General features: G+C 40.5%; 1 protein-coding gene across 20 annotated transcripts in view; it reads left to right on the top strand.

The window, feature by feature from the left end:
• The window catches only part of NUP98 (nucleoporin 98 and 96 precursor), a 121,851-nt gene that overhangs the window by 51,177 nt on the left and 50,809 nt on the right, over nt 1-19,865 (top strand). For 16 of the 20 annotated variants that reach the window (XM_009459755.5, XM_054661915.2, XM_009459757.5 and 13 more), the window contains 3 exons: nt 1,897-2,037; nt 11,206-11,339; nt 14,958-15,145. In XM_009459755.5, coding sequence (XP_009458030.4) covers nt 1,897-2,037; nt 11,206-11,339; nt 14,958-15,145 — 463 coding nt within the window. The remainder of the gene's footprint in view (nt 1-1,896; nt 2,038-11,205; nt 11,340-14,957; nt 15,146-19,865) is intronic. The other 4 variants (XM_016920221.4, XM_054661920.2, XM_016920222.4 and 1 more) reach the window with 1 other exon arrangement.

Below are 19,865 nucleotides of genomic sequence, written 5' to 3'. Positions count from 1 at the left end.
GGCAATACACATTTAGAGTAGAATTTTTCATCTATTTTCTATATTTGAGTTTCACCTAAGTTTTTGTTTGGAGGCAAGGAGGTATTAGACTACCAGAAAATAAACAATCCTGTAGTTTGTGCTGTAAACTATTTCCTTTGATGAAGTAATATAATTTTAGTATTTCTTGGAGCTTGCGTTAATTACTAATGGTTTAGAACTTTAAAAGAAGTCTTATTCTTTGTCCCAAAGCTGTCCTTTTTTTTTTTTTTTTTTTTTTTTTTTTTTTTTTTTTTTGAGATAGAGTTTTGCTCTTGTTGCCCAGGCTGGAGTGCAATGGCGTGATCTCGGCTCACCGCAACCTCCACCTCCCGGGTTCAAGCGATTCTCCTGCCTCAGCCTCCCGAGTAGCTGGGTTACAGGCATGTGCCACCACACCCAGCTAATTTTTGTATTTTTAGTAGAGACAGGGTTTCTCCATGTTGGTCAGGCTGGTCTTGAACTCCTAACTTCAGGTGATCCACCCGCCTCGGCCTCCCAAAGTGCTGGGATTACAGGCGTGAGGCACCGTGCCCGGCCCTGTTGTCTTATTTTTAATGAGGTTGGACAGTCAGTAATTTGTTCAGTAGTCATCCTTACTGATTTATATTGTGTGGGTTGTCTTGGTATAAACTTTCTGTTCTTTTTTGATTGTGATCTCAAAGCAGTTCCCATACAATATTTTTGACCTGCAAGTATTATATCTTTGAAGTGATTTTCCTGGTAAACGGTATTTGTTTCAAGATGCAGTTGATATGTTAAAAAGAACTTCAGAAGCCATGCATGGTGATGCATGCCTGTAGTTCCAGCTACTCAGAGGCTAAGGTGGGAGGATTACTTTCGCCCAGGACTCAGCCTGGGTAACATAATGAGATCCTGTCTCTCTCTCTCTCTTTTTAATGGAACTTTAAATCTTATCAATTGCCAATAATTTTGGGGAAATATGGTGGGAAATTGAATGGAATTTTTTAAAATAATGCCAATAACTTGTATTCACCATATTCTTCCCCGTTTTACACTTCTAAAATCACCACCGACAACAAGGTCCCTAAGCAAAATTCAACAATACCAGTTTCTGCAATGGGTTTTCCTCTGGTGAAAATGAGTTCTTAGTCCAACCACTCTGGTTCGTGCTGAAATTTGAGTCTGTTTAGTAACCTCACCAGAAGACATTGAGCTTTTTGTAAAACAAGTTTGTCTAGATAAACCAGTTTTCATGAGATGGTATAATTGAAAGTGTTGTGTTAGTGAAAGACGATATGTTGGCTTTAGTTTTCCTATAGTTGTCTGTAAGAAAGATGACATGATTGTGTTAGTTGAGTATTTTGATTTGCAAGTATTGAATTTTAAGAATAATTAATTTTTTAAAATTCTTTGGAAACCTGTTTTATTATAGGTGGCAGGCAGTTAAGAGCCCTGGTTGTCAAATACACCTAGGTTTGAACCCCATTTCTATCATTTATAACATTGTGACATCGTGCTAATTACTAAACCCTAAGTTTTCTCCTCTGTTAAAAGGGAATAATAGTTTCTACACCAGACATTTTGATGAGCATGTAGTATGTACCCGATGTCTTCTAAATGCTTTATGAATGTTTATTCATTTTAATTTTAGGATTAATATCTAAGCTATATGTTACTTCATGTTATAATTGAGGAAACTGAAGCACAGAGAGATTTAAGTATTTTACCTATGATGTGTATAATATACTGAGCCAAGTACTTGACCTGTAGTAACACTTACCATATTCACCCCTTTGTTGAAATGAGTGGTCATTATGAAGTTTCCAAATGTATTATATTTTTAAGTAACTGACCTCTGGCACAACATTGAAAGGATCTTCTGTGGTGCTTTTTTCTTTCCTCTTGTCTCCGTAGCTCTTGGTGCTGGACAGGCATCTTTGTTTGGGAACAACCAACCTAAGATTGGAGGGCCTCTTGGTACAGGAGCCTTTGGGGCCCCTGGATTTAATACTACGACAGCCACTTTGGGCTTTGGAGCCCCCCAGGCCCCAGTAGGTAAGTGTCAGTCACTTTACAAGGCTTTTCTTAATTTTTTGCTAATACTTGCTGACCTGATTTTCCATCCTACACCTGTCCCATTCCTACCAAGGCATTGCATACATGCATGTCATTAAACAATTGGGTAGTAAAGAAGGACTTATTAATAGATCCTGGCCTACTCTGCTTTCCCTGCTCCTAGGCCTCCTCTGTCAAAGAAACCACTTTTGTTACTATTTTTAATTCATCTGATATATAATTTAGTTCATATCGCTAAATGTGCTTATATTAGTGTGTTTTGGTTTATTAAATCTAAGTAAATGTAACCTGTTACGGTAGATGAGAATTTAGCTCATGTATCACCTCTACTTTATTTACTTCTTCCAATATAATTATGTTTACTAAATTTACTATATTTCCTAAATTTAGTTTTATCTATTGAAGTGTTTTTCTTTATTTTATTTTTTTGAAAAGGAGTCTCGCGCTGTTGCCCAAGCTGGAGTGCAGTGATGTGATCTCAGCTCACTGCAACCTCCACCTCCTGGGTTCAAGTGATTCTTCTGCCTCAGCTTCCTGAGTAGCTGGGATTACAGGTGCATGCCACCACACCCAGCTAATTTTTTTTTTTTTTGGTATCTTGAGCAGAGACAGGGTTTCACCATGTTGGCCAGGCTGATCTCGAATTCCTGACCTCGTGATCCGCCCACCTCGGCCTCCCAAAGTGCTAGGATTACAGGTGTAAGCCACCGCGCACAGCCTGAGGTGTTTTTCATACTTCATTCATTTGAATACCACCTTCCAGACTTTGCCAGGGTCCACCTACCACTTTATTATGTATTTTGAACTTAAGGAAATTAACTTACTTTTTTTTTTTTTTTTTGAGATGGAGTTTCACTCTGTTGCCCAGGCTGGAGTACAGTGGTGCGATCTTGGCTTACTGCAAGCTCTACCTCCCAGATTCACGCCATTCTCCAGCCTCAGCCTCTTGAGTAGCTGGGACTACAGGTGCCCGCCACCATGCCCAGCTAATTTTTTTGTATTTTCAGTAGAGACGGGGTTTCACCATGTTAGCCAGGATGGTCTCGATCTCCTGACCTCATGATCCACCCGCCTCGGCCTCCCAAAGTGCTGGGATTAGAGGCGTGAGCCACCACGCCAGGCTGAAATTAACTTACTTTTTAATTTAAATAGCTTTTTAAAGAAAATTATGTGCTGGACCTGGTGGCCCACGCCTATAATCCCAGCACTTTGGGAGGCCGAGGCGGGTGGATCACGAGGTCAGGAGTTTGAGACCAGCCTGGCCAACACGGTGAAACCCCATCTGTATTAAAAATGCAAAAATTAGCTGGGCATGATGGCATGTGCATGTAATCCTAGGTACTCAGGAAGCTGAGGCAGGAGAATCGCTTGGACCCGGTAGGTGGAGGTTACAGTGAGCCGAGATCGCGCCACTACATTCCAGCCTGGGTGACAGAGTGGGAGTCCGTCTCAACAAAAAAAAGAAAAAAGTAAAAGAAAAGAAAATTATATTCCACAGGAAGTGAAAAACTGGTTATCACCTGGCATAAACAGAGTAACTGAGATAAATAGAATGAATAGTCAGATCTTTCTGTACCACCAAATTAATCTCCCATACTATCATGATACATGTGTCAGGTTTTGAGAAACCTTTGCAAATTTAAGCTGCGTACTTACATATTTTTCTTATTCTGTCAACAAGGTGATAGTATTTCTTGAGTCTTCTTTGTCAGATGAGGATATTAGTACCTTTCCCTATGTTTTTATTACCCTTATTTCTTTTCTCATCTTTTTTTTTTTTTTTTGGAGACAGAGTCTTGCTCTATCTCCTAGGCTGGAGTGCAGTGATGTAATCTCGGCTCACTGCAACCTCTGCCTCCCAGGTTCAAGCAATTCTGCTGCCTCAGCTTCCTGAGTAGCTGGGATTACAGGTGCCTGCCACCACGCATATAATTTTTGTAATTTTAGTACAGATGGGGTTTTACCACGTTGGCCAGGCTGGTCTCGAACACCTGACCTCAGGTGATCCGTCTACCTTGGCCTCCCAAAGTTCTGAGATTACAGGTGTGAGCCACCACACCTGGCCCCATCTTTATTTTTATATTGATAAAGTTGATAATATTTTCTGTCCTGTAACTGTTACTGTCTTCTGTTCTTTGAAGAATAATTTAATAGTTGCAAATGAACTGTTGCAAATGATTCTGTTATTATAACTTACGAAAGTAGTGCTGCCCAGATTTTTTCCCCTTGGAGTTTCTGATTCCTATTTTCCCTGGTATTACCACTGCTTACTGACTTCCATAGAACTGTTCCAAATTCTGAAGGATGGTATCAGAACATTTCATTTACCCCAGTTACTTCATTCTCTGCTACCTCTGTCCTCCTGCAGCAGTGTGGACTCTGATTATTCTCTAGGCCTTCAGCATTGCTTCAAGATATTCTCGTCAAGTCTGCTCAGTGAGAACTGCTATGTCCTGCATATAGGGTTTTTCTCTTTATTTATTTTCTGAATTTTCTGGAATGTGTCTTCAAGTGAATTGTAATATGAAGGCTAACCTCTGAATACTTAGAGGTCTGAAAATACCTTCATTCATTCCACACAATTTAATATTAGGGACTTGTGTGAAAATAATTTATTCTCAGAACATCGACTGTCTTCCTTCTTGCAGTAACCATTACTGATGGTCTAATGCTCTTATGCTTCTTGTGACCTGTGCCCTCTATCCTCAAAAGCATTTAGGATTGTCCTTTTGTCCTGACATTTTACTACATTTTGCTTAGATCCTTTCTATCTTAACAGTTGTGTCTTTGACCTGTGTTTCTGCTTTCTGGGAGATTTTTTTGTTGTCTTCTCAGTCTTTTTGGATTTCCTTTTTTTTTGAGACGGAGTTTCACACTGTCACCCAAGCTGGAGTGCAATGGCGCGATCTTGGCTCACTTCTATCTCCGCCTCCTGGGTTGAAGCGATTCTCCTTCCTCAGTCTCATAAATAGCTGGGATTACAGGTGCCTGCCACACGCCCAGCTAATTTTTGTAGTTTAAGTAGAGATGGGGTTTCACCATGTTGGCCAGGCTGGTTTCGAACTCCTGACCTCAGGTGATCCACCTGCCTCAGCCTCCCAAAGTGCTGGGATTACAGGCATGAGCCACCGCTCCTGGCCAGATTTTTGTTTTTAATTTGGAAGAATTCATTCTTGTTCTCTGAAAGTTTTTTTTTAACCACAACACCTATTTGTTAGATACAGTTTTTTTGCTTAAAACTCAGTTGGGATAAAATTTTTTTAGCGTTCTTCTGTTCCTTGGATTTTCAGGATGATTTTTGTTTTGATAGTAATCTTTAGTGCTTGGTGGTCCTTTTCATTCCTATTTAAGATTAAAAATAGGCTGGGCATGGTGGCTCATGACTGTAATCCCAGCACTTTGGGAGGCTGAGGCAGGCGGATTGCTTGAGGTCAAGCATTCGAGACCAGCCTGGCCAACATGGCAAAACCCCATGATGTCTACCACAAATAGAAAAACTAGCCAGGTATGGTGGCACATGCCTGTAATCCCAGCTACTCTGGAGGCTGAGGCGGGAGAATCGCTTGAACCTGGGAGGCGGAAGTTGCACTGAGCCGACGTCACGCCGCTACACTCCAGCCTGGGCGAAAGTGCGAGACTATGTCTCCAAAAAATATATATATATATATATATATTTATATTTAAAAGCTCACTGGCAACTTTTTGTATGTGAGTAGGGCTTGTTTACCAGTATGTTTTACTTTAGAGTAAGTAATCTAGAAACTGGCTCTTATCAGAGGGTCCTCTAAATGTTAGAATGTCACATTCTTAGCTCTGGGATGATTGCAGTAACCACAGTAGTTGCTCTTCTCCTTTTTATGTGTTTACTTAGAGAAAGGCATACTTTGACCTGTGTATTGAGCATCAGTGATTAGGAGGATGGCAATATGTAGTTTTCTATATAAACTTCATTTCTTTTTTTTTTTTTTTTGAGACAGAGTCTTGCTCTCTCCCCAAGACTGGAGTGTAGTGGTGTGATCTCGATCTTGGCTCACTGCAACCTTCGCCTCCCAGGTTCAAGTGATTCTCTTTCCTCAGCCTCTTGAGTAGCTGGGATTGCAGGCCCATGTCACCACGCCCGGCTAATTTTTGTATTTTTAGTAGGTATTGGGTTTCACCATATTGGCTAGGCTGGTCACGAACTCCTGACCTCAAGCAATCCTCTCGCTTCGGCCTCCCAAAGTGCTGGGGTTACAGGTGTGAGCCACCGCGCCTGGCTTAGACTTTCCATTAATTCTTTCCTCTTCCTGTTTTCAATTCTACTTCATCAAACCTGGTATTCCGAAGTCCCTAGACTTCTGGGATTCTCCAAGGTAGATACGCGTCATTTGATCATACTAGTAGACCCTTGGACAACATGAGGGTTAGGGGTGCTGACCCCCACACAGTTGATAATTTGCAAATAATCTTTGATTCCCAAGCTTTACTGACAACATAAACAGTACACATTATGTATATTATATGTAGTACGTACTATATTCTTACTATAAAGTAAGCTAAAGAAAAGAATATATTATTAGGAAAATCATAAGGTGGAGGAAGGGGTTGGTCTTGCTCTCTCAGGGGTGGCAGAGGAGGAAATCCACACATAAGTGGATCCACACAGTTCAAACTTGTGTTGTTCAAAGGTCAGCTGTAACTGCTGTTGAGTGTACTCTAAGCTATAGTTTTCTGTATCCTGCTTGATCAGTCCTCTGTCCACATCTTTCCCCTAGAAATTTGTTAGATTTTCTCATGTGTTCATTTGCCACCTTCCCATTATTTGTCATTGTGGGTTTATGTATATAAATGTTAATATTTTTTAGCCAAAGATTTAATAAGGTCTTGGAGAGAGCGGAGGTGAATTCGAGTTTTCATTGATCTCTGTGCGGATTTTATACTTAGCTTTATCATTAAAAATAGGCCTGGTGCGGTGCCTCACGCCTGTAATCTCAGCACTTTGGGAGGCCGAGGTGGGTGGATCACCTGAGGTCAGGAGTTCGACCATCCTGGCCAACATGGTGAAACCCCGTCTCTACTAAAAATACAAAAATTAGCCGGGCGTGGCGGCAGGCACCTGTAATCCCACCTACTCGCAAGGCCGAGGCAGGAGGATTGCCTAGTCTGGGAGGCAGAGGTTGCAGTGAGCCGAGATCGTGCTACTGCACTCCAGCCTGAGTGACACAGCAAGACTCTGTCTCAAAAAAAAAATTGTTTTAATTTTATTTTTTTCTTATTTTTTATTGGTTTTAGTAGAAGGTGGTAGCATAAATTATTGTAATATGCCATTTTTACTTGTATAGCTTTTTGACTGGTTTTTAATAATCCATCTCTTTTTCCAAAGTTCCTGACACAAGAATTTAGTTAATATTAAATTTGTGTGCCTTAACATTACTGCCCATTTAAAGGTAATTGTATTTACTTTTAGAATGTACATCTTTATACCATGGAATCTTAGTTGAAGGTACTTTAGAACTATGTGAGTGTGCCTTGTCTTAAAAAAACCTCAGGTATGGTGACTTCCTTACAGGCAGTACAGTCTGTTGTTCTGTTCTGGTTGTGTGGAAACCAAATCCTTCCTCCATAGAGTTTCCACCCAGTGGTTCTACTTTTATTTCCTAAAGCTAAGCAAAACCAGTCTAGTATGTGTGGTTTCTTTTCTTTCTTTCCTTTTTTTTTTTTTTTTTTAGAGGAGTCTTAATCTGTCACCCAGGCTGGAGTGCTGTGGCACCATCTTGGCTCACTGCAGCCTCCGCCTCTGGGTTCAGACAATTCTCCTGTCTCAGCCTCCTGCGTAGCTGGGACTACAGGTATGTGTCACCATGCCCGGCTAATTCTTGTATTTTTTAGTAGAGATAGAGGTTCACCATTTTGGCCAGGCTATTCTTGAAGTCCTGACCTGAAGTAATCTCCTTGCTCAGCTTCCCAAAGTGCTGGGATTACTGGCATGAGCCACCATGCCTTGCCGTAGTATATTTGTGGTAACCCACTGACTTTCTTCTGGATAAAGTATCATCAGATTCTTGTGTTTCATCAGAAGACTTGGTTTTTGTACTTTTCCCTATCCCTTTAATCATTTGGTTATGATTTAGTTTTTTGGAATCTTTTATTTTGAAATTTCTTTGGAATTTGTTCTTTGGAAAGTTTTCAAATTATTTTGACCAAGATTGAATGTAATACCAGTAGTTGCTTAACTAGTGCTTGTTTGTTTTCTTGTTTTTGCTAATCTATCAAGATACTCTCTTACCTGTGTCTTTAAATACTACAGTTAACACAAAGTTTATATTTATTCATACAGATATAAAATCATGCTCATGCACTTTCTTGTGTTTGGATTTGTGAAAGGAAGTTTTTGGTTTTGTTTTTTTTTTTTTGAGGACGCCCAGGTAGAATGATTTGTGCTTGTTAAACGATGGGATCAACTAAGACAGGTCAGTTTTCTAAATGAGTAATTGCCTGTCCAGTAACAAAATGACCAGTGAGGTTTGGAGTTCTCTAAAATTTTTCTTGAGTCTCCTTGCATAGTCCCCAAAATAGCAGTATGCTGTTAATCTGTAGTACTGTGTACCAAAAAAAAAAAAACTTTTCTTTATTTTTTGCTCTTAAATTGGATTTAGGAACTTTCTGAATACAGATGATTTACTCTGTGCTCTTAAAATTGACATCTCTTGGTTTGAGATCCTGAGCAAACTTGTCCTGTCTAGTTAAATATCAACATGAATGTACGGTGTTTTAGTATTTATTGAATACATCGATTTTAAGAAATCTTTGACTCTTCTTTTTCATTAATTTAGCTATAGCAGCCTGTTCTGTTTTTGTTTGTTTGTTTTTGAGACGGAATCTCGCTCTGTCGCCCAGGCTAGAGTGAAGTGGCACGACCTTGGCTCACTGCCATCTCCGTATCCTGGGTTCACGCCATTCTCCTGCCTCAGCCTCCCGAGTAGCTGGGACTACAGGTGCCCACCACCACGCCTGGCTAATTTTTTCTATTTTGTTAGTAGAGACAGGGTTTCACCATGTTAGCCAGGATAGTCTCGATCTCCTGACCTTGTGATCCGCCCGCCTCGGCCTCCCAAAGTGCTGGGATTACAGGCATGAGCCACCACGCCCAGCCTCTTTTTTTTGTTTTTGTTATTACTGCTTTTGTTCTCCACCCACTCCCCACAACATTGTGAGACTTTTCAGAAAGTTTTATGTCACTCCTTTACTGTGGATTATTGTATTATATTTTGGCAGTAACTTTATTTGTAAATGTTTATAAGGGAAAAAGGTAGTATTTTTGTCTGTAAAATGACTTTATTATGTTTTGGGTTTTGATCAGTATTTTTGGAAAGAGCTTTTATCTTGCAAAGAGGTTTCTTCTTCAGTCAGGGTATACTGTAGTGGTTTTGCTTTTTTCTTAATGTTTTACTTGGTACAATGGTAGATCATGAATAGTCTTCATTGTTACTTACGTCTGTTCCCTAAATTCTCTGCAATTGATAACAGATGTTCTTACACTTTGAGAAAAAATTAGGCTTAGTGATTTCTTTTTTCTTTCAGTTTATATTATTTGAATGTTAAATAAATGTAAATAATAAACTTATAAGGATAGCCTAAGCATTTTCTTCAGGAAGACACCTGGATTTGGGGGAAAAGAAAAAACCACATTTTTGTTTGTATGCTGCCTTCCTCTGTAGCCTTAATGTACATAATATTTTTATTCTGGAAATTTTACTTAATAAATCAAAGATAATTTCATATTTCCACAATGAAACAAATTATTATTTTTAATAACTACATAACCTATGTTGATGTGTCATGATGTTTACAACTTTTTTGTTTGTTTGTTTGAGGCAGAGTCTCGCTCTTTCACCCAGGCTGGAGTGCAGTGGCGCGATCTCGGCTCACTGAAACCTCCACTTCCTGGGTTCCAGCTGGGGTTATAGGTGTGCGCCCCCACGCCCAGCTAATTTTTTGTATTTTTAGTAGAGGTGGGGTTTCACTGTATTGGCCAGGTTGGTCTCAAACTCCTCACCTCAAGTGATCTGCTCGCCACGGCCTCCCAGTGCTGGGATTACAGGCGTGAGCCACTGCACCCCGCCTACAACTATTAACTTAATATTGGACACATAGGTTGTTTCCATATCTTGACTGTATATATACTATGCAGTGAATGCTTAGGAATTTATTTTCTTTCTAGTTCGAGTTAAGTTTTCATGATTAAAATTATGAGGTTAAAAAATAGAGGCCAGGCATGGTGGCTGACTCCTGTAATCCTGGCATTTTGGGAGGCCAAGGTGGGCAGATAGTTCAATTTCAGGAGTTCAAGACCAGCCTGGGCAACATGGCGAAACCCCATCTCTGAAAAAAAAAAAAAAACACACACACACACACAAAATTAGCTGTTGTTGGTGTGGTGACTCACCCCTGTAGTCCCAGCTACTTGGGAGTCTGAGGTTAGAGGATCACTTGAGCCTGGAGGCGGAGGTTGCGGCAAGCCAAGATCATGCCACTACACTCCAGCCTGGGTGTGTGTGTGTGTACACACACAAACACACAGTACTTGTCCTGTTGTATATTGTCATTATTTCCTTTGGACAATTACATACACACACGCACGCGCGCACACACACGCACGCGCGCACACACACACACACAGTATTTGCCCTGTATACTGTCATATTATTTCCTTTAGACAATTACACACACACACACACACACACACACACACTACTTGCCCTGTATACTGTCGTATTATTTCCTTTAGACAAACCAGTCTATAATGTTTCTAGAAGTCAAAGACTATGGCTTTTTATGCAGCTATTTCAGTGATAGGTATGCATAAAATATTTCATCAGGGTTTAAATTTTCCTTTCTTTGATTAGTAGTGACAGTGAACACTGTGTAAGTGAATTTATATGAGTATTGTATCTTATGAAATGTCTCTTCCTAAATTTGACCTATTAGCTTATTTGATTCTTGATTTTCTTTACAGTTTGCTCTACACACATTCTCCCCCAATGATACCATTGATCTGAGCATTTTGAAGACCACTTCTTCAAAAAGAATACTGAGCTCTGTGTTACAAATGCATTGTATCCTTGCATTTATATATATATATTTTTTTGTTTTCTTTTTTTTTAAAAGCTTTGACAGATCCAAATGCTTCTGCTGCCCAGCAGGCTGTTCTCCAGCAGCACATCAATAGTCTAACATACTCACCTTTTGGAGACTCTCCTCTCTTCCGGAATCCGATGTCAGACCCTAAGAAGAAGGAAGAGGTAAATTTAAGGATACTTCTGTAAAATATCATATCAAAGAAAGAGAAACTGAATGTGCAGAATGTAATTTTTTGCCTGTATATACTAAGGGATTAAGCAAAGCTAGGTGTAATTAATTTTTTAAGATATTATTTCACTCAGCCGGGGGTAAATTATTTTTGCTGTATCTGGAAGGTGTTGGGACAGTGAAATGACCACTACACTGAAGATCAATGCTGAGGGTTTTCAACAGTCCTGAAATAAGGCAGATATTAATGTTCTCATTTTTAATTAAAACAACTTTTTTAAAGTTTTTTTCTTTTCTTTTTGAGATGATGTCTTGCTGGTATCGAACTCCTGGAAGGAATCCTCCCGCCTCGGTCTCCCAACGTGCTGGGATTACAGGTGTAAGCCACCATGCCCAGCCCTATTCTCATTTTATAATTAAGCAAACTAAGGCTTAGAGAGGCTGACTTTCCTCAAATCATAATGCTCTTAAGTGGCATAACCAAAATCTTAACCTCTTGATTTTTACATAGCTTTGTCTTTAATCTCTTATAACTCTAGTGTAAAAACATGATCTTTTACTCACATGATGTTAAAAGTGTAGTCTTTGGTCTGTTTGATCCTTGTTTTACCGCTTATAATCTGTGAGACATTGGAAAATGAGAAAGTTGTTTTGCCTCCCTAAATTTGTTTCTTCTGTAAAATCGGAAGAGTAATAGTGTTCAATGTTGAGGGCTAAATGAGATCATGCATACCAGGATCATAGTAAATTGCTCAATATACAGAAACTACTATTCAATCACTTATGTGATTACATGTATCCCTCAGCTTTTTATTTTGTTGTTTTGTTTTGTTGTTTTAAGAAATGGGATCTGCCCGGCGCAGTGGCTCAGGCCTGTAATCCTAGCGCTTTGGGAGTCCGAGGCGGGTGGATCACCTGAGTTCAGTTCACGACCAGCCTGGTCAACACGGTGAAACCCCGTCTCTACGAAATATACAAAAATTAGCTGGGCATGGTGGTGGGCACCTGTAATCACAGCTACTTGGGAGGCTGAGGCAGGAGAATTGCTTGTACCTGGGAGGCAGAGGTTGCAGTGAGCCGAGATTGCGCCATTGCACTCCAGCCTGGGCAACAAGAGCGAAACTACGTCTCAAAAAAAAAAAGAGAAATGGGATCTTACTATGTTCTTAAATTTAATCCTGTAAACTAGATACTAGAAGCAAGATATGAATATGAAAGTACCTTTTAAAGTGATGTGTAAATGATTAGACAATTATTTATGCAGCCTAATTTTAGGTAGCTGAATATGTGCAAGGCATTGTGTTGTTAAGTGCTGAGGATACAAAATGAAAATAAACAAGAATTTATTAAGGTTGCTATCCAGTGACAAACATCAGACATACAAGCACTTAAGTTTACACTGGTTCAGTAGAGTGTATGTGGTAATAGAAGAGTGTCTATCAATGACGAATGGATAAACAAAATGTTTTATACGTCTATAATGGAATATCATTTAACCATAAATAGGAGTAAAGTACTGATACATGCTATAACATAGATGAAACCTTGAAAACATAAGTGAAGGCCGGGCACAGTGGGCATGGTGGCTCATGCCTTTAATCCCAGCACTTTGGGAGGCCGAGGTGGGGAGATCACCTGAGTTCAGGAGTTCAAGACCAGCCTGACCAACATGGTGAAACCCCATCTATACTAAATAAAAAAAAATTAGCCAGGCATGGTGGTGCGTGCCCATAATCCCAGCTATTCGTGAGGCTGAGGCAGGCGAATCACTTGAACCTGGGAGGTGGAGATTGCAGTGAGCCGAGATCGCACCATTGCACTCCAGCCCAGATGACAAGAGCGAAACTCCGTCTCAAAACAAAAAGAAAGAAAACGTTAAGTGAAAGGAGCCAGACACAAAAAGTCACATGATTTCATTTATATGATATACCCAGAATAGGCAAATCCATAAGAAAGAAAGCAGCTTCATAGTTGCAAAGGGAAGAGGGAAGAAATTGAGAGGAACTGAGTTTCTTTTTGAAGTCATCAAAGTTTTCAGGAATCAGATAGTGGTGATGGTTGCACAACCTTGTAAATATACTAAAAACTATTGAAGTAGATGCGTTAAAACGGTGAATTCTATGTCACATGAGCTTTATCTTAATACAAAATTTAAAATATACTAGTGAAAAGATCATAGATGCTTGGATGAATTTGATAAGGCTTTGTTTTCAGAAGAGGAACATTTAACTTTTTTGTATGGATATGTAGGGCTTGGCGAGTCTAGGTCAAGCATTCCAACCAAAGAATTGTGAAAGATCACAACAATCTGGGAATAACAAAGATTCATTGTTAAGTGTAAACAGCTTGCACTGGGAAGAGAAGAATAAATTCTGACAGACTAGATATGCTAGACATTGTTATTTGAAGTGGTTATGTAATCTCATTTATGCTGTTAGGAAAACAAATATAGAACAACCTCAGGATATTGTAGAGGTGCCATCTGAAGCACCCTGAAATTTAGTTGTGTGTCCTCCACTAACTTGTCGTTTCCTCAGTAATCAGAGGAAGTAACTTTATTTTTATTTCTGGTACCCAGAGTTTGACTTAATGTTTAATTATTAATGTTTACTAAAAGATGGATAAATACAAGCTAGTATCTGCCTTTTTTTTCCCGAGAGCAACTTGCATTACATAGAAGTTGAATATTAATTCATGACAGAATCTCAGTTTTTCTTGAAGTATAAGATTTTGGGTTTAATTGAAAAGTAATGTCTATGGCTTAGGATTTTTTTGGTATCATGTTTTCATCAAATGAACATAAATACTGTTTTTCAAAGCAGAATGATTGCAAGCTAAACTCTCATAGGATGAAGAGAATGGACAAGATATATTAATATGTTGTGTTAGTACATTTTAATTTACAGAACTTTTTTCAGATTCATCATCTTTGGATTTTTTTGGGGAAAGAGTCTCGCTCTGTCACCCAGGTTGGAGTGCAGTGGTGCGATCTCGGCTTACTGCAACCTCCGCCTCCTGGGTTCAAGCGATTCCCATGCTTTAGCCTCCCCAGTAGCTGGGATTACAGGTGCACGCCTCCACTGTCCAGCTAACAGATTCATTATCTTGATTACATTTTAAAAGATGTCAGACAAATAATTTTAAATGGGGGCTGGAAAGATAAGTAAAAATCAGTTCTAGAACAATAAAGACAGTTCGGTTAGTATTCACACATACATACAGATAGCGCCTCCCAAATCCAAAAATTGAAAATCCAAAATGCTCCAAAATCCAAAACTTTGCACTGACATGACATTCAAAAGAAATGCTCATTGGGACATTTTGGATTTTGGATTTTCACATTTGGGATACTCAACTGGTAAGTATAATGCAAATATTTCAAAATACAAAAAAATCCAAAATACTTCTGGACCCAAGCATTTTGGATGAGGGATACTCAACATGTACAAAGTTGGGTGTTAACATCCTTGTTTTATGGGAACAGAGACTTCAACAGGTATCTAGCAGGTGAATGACAAAGATGAGGATTGAAATCTGGTCTTGTGATTTTTAAGGCCAGTGCAATACATTTAAAGTAAACCAAAAATTTCCTTGATGCTTTTGTTTTTCAGAGATTGAAACCAACAAATCCAGCAGCCCAGAAGGCTCTTACTACACCTACTCATTATAAACTGACACCCCGCCCTGCCACTAGAGTCCGGCCAAAGGCTTTACAAACAACAGGCACAGCCAAGTCACATCTCTTTGATGGGCTGGATGACGATGAACCATCCCTAGCCAATGGAGCATTCATGCCCAAGTGAGTTTATTTTTAACAGAAATTAAGTGTAAAATACTGATATAAACTAAATATGAAATAATATACAATTATTTAAATATATTATAGATGTGATACAGTCCACTTTGTTTTTGTTTTTGTTTTTGTTTTTGAGACAGAGTCTTACTCTGTCGCCCAGGCTGGAGTGCAATGGCATGATCTTTGCTCACTGCAACCTTTGCCTCCCAGGTTCAAACGATTCTCTTGCCTCAGCCTCCTGAGTAGCTGGGATTACAGGCGTGTGCCATCAAGCCCAGCTAATTTTGTATTTTTAGTAGAAATGGGGTTTCACCATGTTGGCCAGGCTGGTCTTGAACCCCTGACCGCATATGATCTGCCGCCTGGCCTCCCAAAGTGCTGGGATTGCAGGTGTGAGCCGCTGTGCCCAGCCAGTCCACTTTTTTATAATTTGAAAAATACAGAACATCACAAAGAAGAATAAAAGTCACCCGATCACTCCCAGGGATAACTTATAGTTAGCATAAAAATATTTTGATAAATATGCCTCTTATTTTACATATGCATGATTTTGTTTTGTTTTTGAATAATTAGGTTTTTTTGTTGTTGCTTTTAAAAGTTCAGGTCTCGCTCTGTCACCCAGGCTGGAATGCAGTGGTGCAATTACTGCTCACTGCAGCCTCAACCTCCGCAGCTCAAGTGATACGTTAAAAACATTACACACAACTTTCTTTCCCTAAAAATACGGTAATCCGGCCGGGCATGGTGGCTCACACCTGTAATCCCAGCACTTTGGCTGGCTGAGGTGGGTGGATCACTGGAGGTCAGGAGTTTGAGATCAGCCTGGCTAACATGGTGAAACCCCGTCTTTACTGAATATACAAAATTAGCTGGGCATGGCTGCGTGCGTCTGTAATTCTGTAATCCCAGCTGCTTGGGAGGCTGAGGCAGGAGAATCTCTTGAACTGGGGAGGCAGAGGTTGCAGTGAGCTGGGATCCCACCACTGTACTCCAGCCTGGGTGACAGAGTGAGACTCGGCCTCCAAAAAAAAAAAAGAAAATGTAACTGCTTCACCAAAGATGGAAAGTCTAATTTTATGTGTTTCTTAGAATATCAGTAAATTATTTTGAAGGCAGGGACTGTGTATTATTTATGTCTGTCCTAGCATTTTATTTATTTTTTTTTTGATACAGTCGCTCTGTCACCCAGGCTGGAGTGCAGTGGCACGATCTCGGCTCACTGCAACCTCCATCTCCTAGGTTCAAGCGATTCTTCTTCCTCAGCTTCCCAAGTAGCTGGGACTACAGGCACGTGCCACCATGCCTGGCTAATTTTTGTGTAGAGATGGGGTTTCGCCATGTTGGCCAGGCTGGTCTTGAACTGCTGACCTCAGATAATTCACCTGCCTCAGACTCCCAAAGTGCTGGGATTACTGGTGTGAGCCACTGTGCCCCGCCTTGTCCTAGCATTTTATACACTGTTTTTGCGCAGAGTAGGTAAAAAGGTTTACAGTAGTCCAGTCATCAGGTCAGTAGCTCGAGATCAGTTTCACCAGGGCTTAGGATTTTCAAATATACGAGTAGAAAGGATTAGAGTGGGAGGACATACATTTTGTTGTTAATACCATCTGACCTCCTTGGCTTCACTTCTGTGGTGTTGCTGTCAAACGTCATCCTTTTTTTTTTTTTTTTTTTTTTTTTGAGGCAAGAGTCTTATGCCATTGCCCAGGCTGGAGTGCAGTGGTGCAATCATGCATCACTGCACCTTCGACCCCTGGGCTCAGGTGATCCTCCCACCTCAGTTCCCAAGTAGCTGAGACCACAGGCCCACACCACCATGCCCAGTAATTTTTTTTTTTTTTTTTTTTTTTTGGAGATACAGGGTCTTTCTGTGTTGCCCACGGTGGTCTCGAACTCCTGGGCTCAAGCCTCAGCCTCCCAAGGTGTTAGGATTACAGGCATGAGCTACCACGCCCAGCTACCTATCAACCGTCTTAATGTAACAGAAGCATTTTACACAGTTGATCTTGTCCCTCCTCCTTGATTCACTTTCATAATTGTCTTCCAGGACCCCACAATTTCCTAGTTTTCTTCCTGCCTTGCTGGTTGCTGCTTCTCAGTCCCCTTTACTGGTTCCTCTTCATTCCACCGTCTGTAAATTAGAATGCCCTTGGCTCAGTTGTTGATCACGTTTTATCTATGCTTATTTCCAAAGTGCTTCAATTTATTCTCATGGCTTTAAATATCATCTATAGTCGGGTGATTCCCAAATTTTTATCTCCAACCCAGACCTCTTTACCAAACTCAAGATTCTTGTATCTTACCCTACTCTACATCTTCACTTCGATGTCTAAAAGAAATTGATTTAAAATTAACATGTCCATGTTTTCTTTCTCAAACCTGTTCTACCCAAAACCTGTCTCAGATGATTGCATTACTATCATTCTAGTTGCTCAGGTCAGAAATTTTGGAATCTTCCTTGACTTTGTCACACATTCCTCATCTAAGTTATCAGCAAATCCTCTTGGTTCTACCCTGTAAATTACTTAGAATCTGTATAGTTCTCACCACATTCATTGCTATTACCCTAGTGCAAGCCACCACTATCTGTTGCCTGAATTACCACAGTATACTCTTCAGTTCTTATTGTTTTTATTTTTATTTATTTATTTATTTTGAGATGGAGTCTTGCTGTGTCGCCCAGGCTGGAGTGCAGTGGCCCGATCTCGGCTCACTGCAAGCTCTGCCTCCTGGGTTCACTCCATTCTCCTGCTTCAGACTCCCAAGTAGCTGGGACTACAGGCGCCCACCACCACGCCCAGCTAATTTTTTTGCATTTTTTTTTAGTAGAGACAGGGTTTCACTGTGTTAGCCAGGATGGTCTTGATCTCCTGACCTCAAGATCTGCCTGCCTTGGCCTTCCAAAGTGCTGGGATTACAGGCGTGAGCCGCCGCACCCAGCCCCACTCTTCTGTTTTTACTCTTACTCTTTTGCATCTGATTCTAAACATTGCTACCACAGTGGTCATTTTGAAGCATAAGTCAGATCATTTCCCTTTTCTCCTCAAAAGCGTAAGGTAGTTCACATTTTTTTACTCAGAGTAAGGACCAAAGTGCTTACATTGGCATATAAAGTCCTCGAAGATAGGATTTCCCATTACTGCTCTGAACACATCTACGATTCTCTCCATTGCTTACTCCACTCTAAACTTAGTGCTTCCTTGCTCCTGTTAGGACAGGATAGGCATGCTATTTATTTGGGCCTTTGCCCAAATTGTTCCCTTTGAAACACTTCTCCTCATATATCCATATAGTTAACCCTGACACTCTGTACTCACATGTCACATCAATGAAGACTACTCTTGCGACACTATTTTTGGTTTATTTTTTTGTTTTTGAGACGGGGTCTTACTCTGTCACCCAGGCTGGAGTGCGGTGGCGCTGTCATAGCTCACTGCACCCTTGAATTCCTGGGCTCGGGATTATTCTGACTTGGCCTCCCGAGTAGCTGGGACTACAGGTGCGTGCCACCACACCTGGCTAATTTTTTTTATTTTGTAGAGACAGGATCTTGCTGTGTTGCCCAGGCTGGTCTCAAACTCCTAGCTTCAAGTGATCCTCCCACCTCAGTTTCCTAAGTAGCTGGGACTATAAGTGCACGCCATTGTCCCTGGCTGATTTTTAAAAAATTTTTTCGTAGAGTTGTGTTCCTACTTTATAGTAGAGATGGTGTTTCACTGTGTTACTCAGGCTTGTCTTGAACTCCTGGGCTCAAGCAATCCCCCCACCTTGGCCTCCTGAAGTGCTGAAATTACAGCGCAATCCACCATGCCACCTTTATTTACTCTCTCTTTCTACCCCCAACCCCAGTTGCTATGTTTCAGTCCAATGCAGTTATTGTTTTCTGTGATGTTCAAATTGTCTCATATTTGGGCAGCAAGGAGCCCTTTCAGATTGGCTCGTAAGTCCTTTCCACATGCCTCAGTAGTGCTTGGTAACTTTCTTGCTTGTAGGATTAACTTTGTAAAATTTTGTTCAGGAGTTCTGCCCTCTGTGTTCATTAATTAAATTCCACACACTGCCCCCCACCCTCACCTGGGTTTTTTGTTTTTGTTTTTGTTTTTGTTTTTGTTTTGAGATGAGGTCTTCCTGTGTTGCCCGGGCTGGCCTTAAGTGATCCTGCTCAGCCTCTCAAGTACGTGGGACTATAGGTGTGTGTGCACAACTGTGTTCAGCTAACGTTTTTTTCTTACAGCGTCCCTACCCAGTTTTGGTATAAAGATTATGCTGACCTCATGAACAAACTGGAGAGTATTTCCTCTTTCTATTTTCTAGAAAAGTTTGTATAAGGTAATAATTTCTAGCTGAGTACAATGGCTCACATCTGTAATCTCAGCACTTTGAGAGACCAAAGCAGGAGGATCACTAGAGAGGCCAGTGAGACCAACCTTGGCAACAAAATGAGACCTTGTCTCTAAAAAAAAAAAAATTTTTTTAATTAGCCAGACATGATGGCACATGCCGATAGTCCCAGCTATTTGGGAGGCTGAGGTGGGAGCATCACAGGAGCCCAGGAATTCAAGGTTGCAGTGAGCTATGATACCACCACTGCACTCCAGCCTGTCTCAAAAAAAAAAAAAAAAGAAAGAAAAGTTGGTAATCTAATCTGATGGTAACATCAGATGTTTGGTACTGGTAATGATAGATGGGTCTGAAGTAGTATTTGTAAGACTGTTTGGGGGGA

This window comes from Pan troglodytes, chromosome 9, assembly GCF_028858775.2.
Source record: "Pan troglodytes isolate AG18354 chromosome 9, NHGRI_mPanTro3-v2.0_pri, whole genome shotgun sequence".
In the NCBI taxonomy this organism is placed as follows: Eukaryota; Metazoa; Chordata; class Mammalia; order Primates; family Hominidae; genus Pan; species Pan troglodytes.
This window is presented reverse-complemented; position numbering and strand designations above follow the sequence as displayed.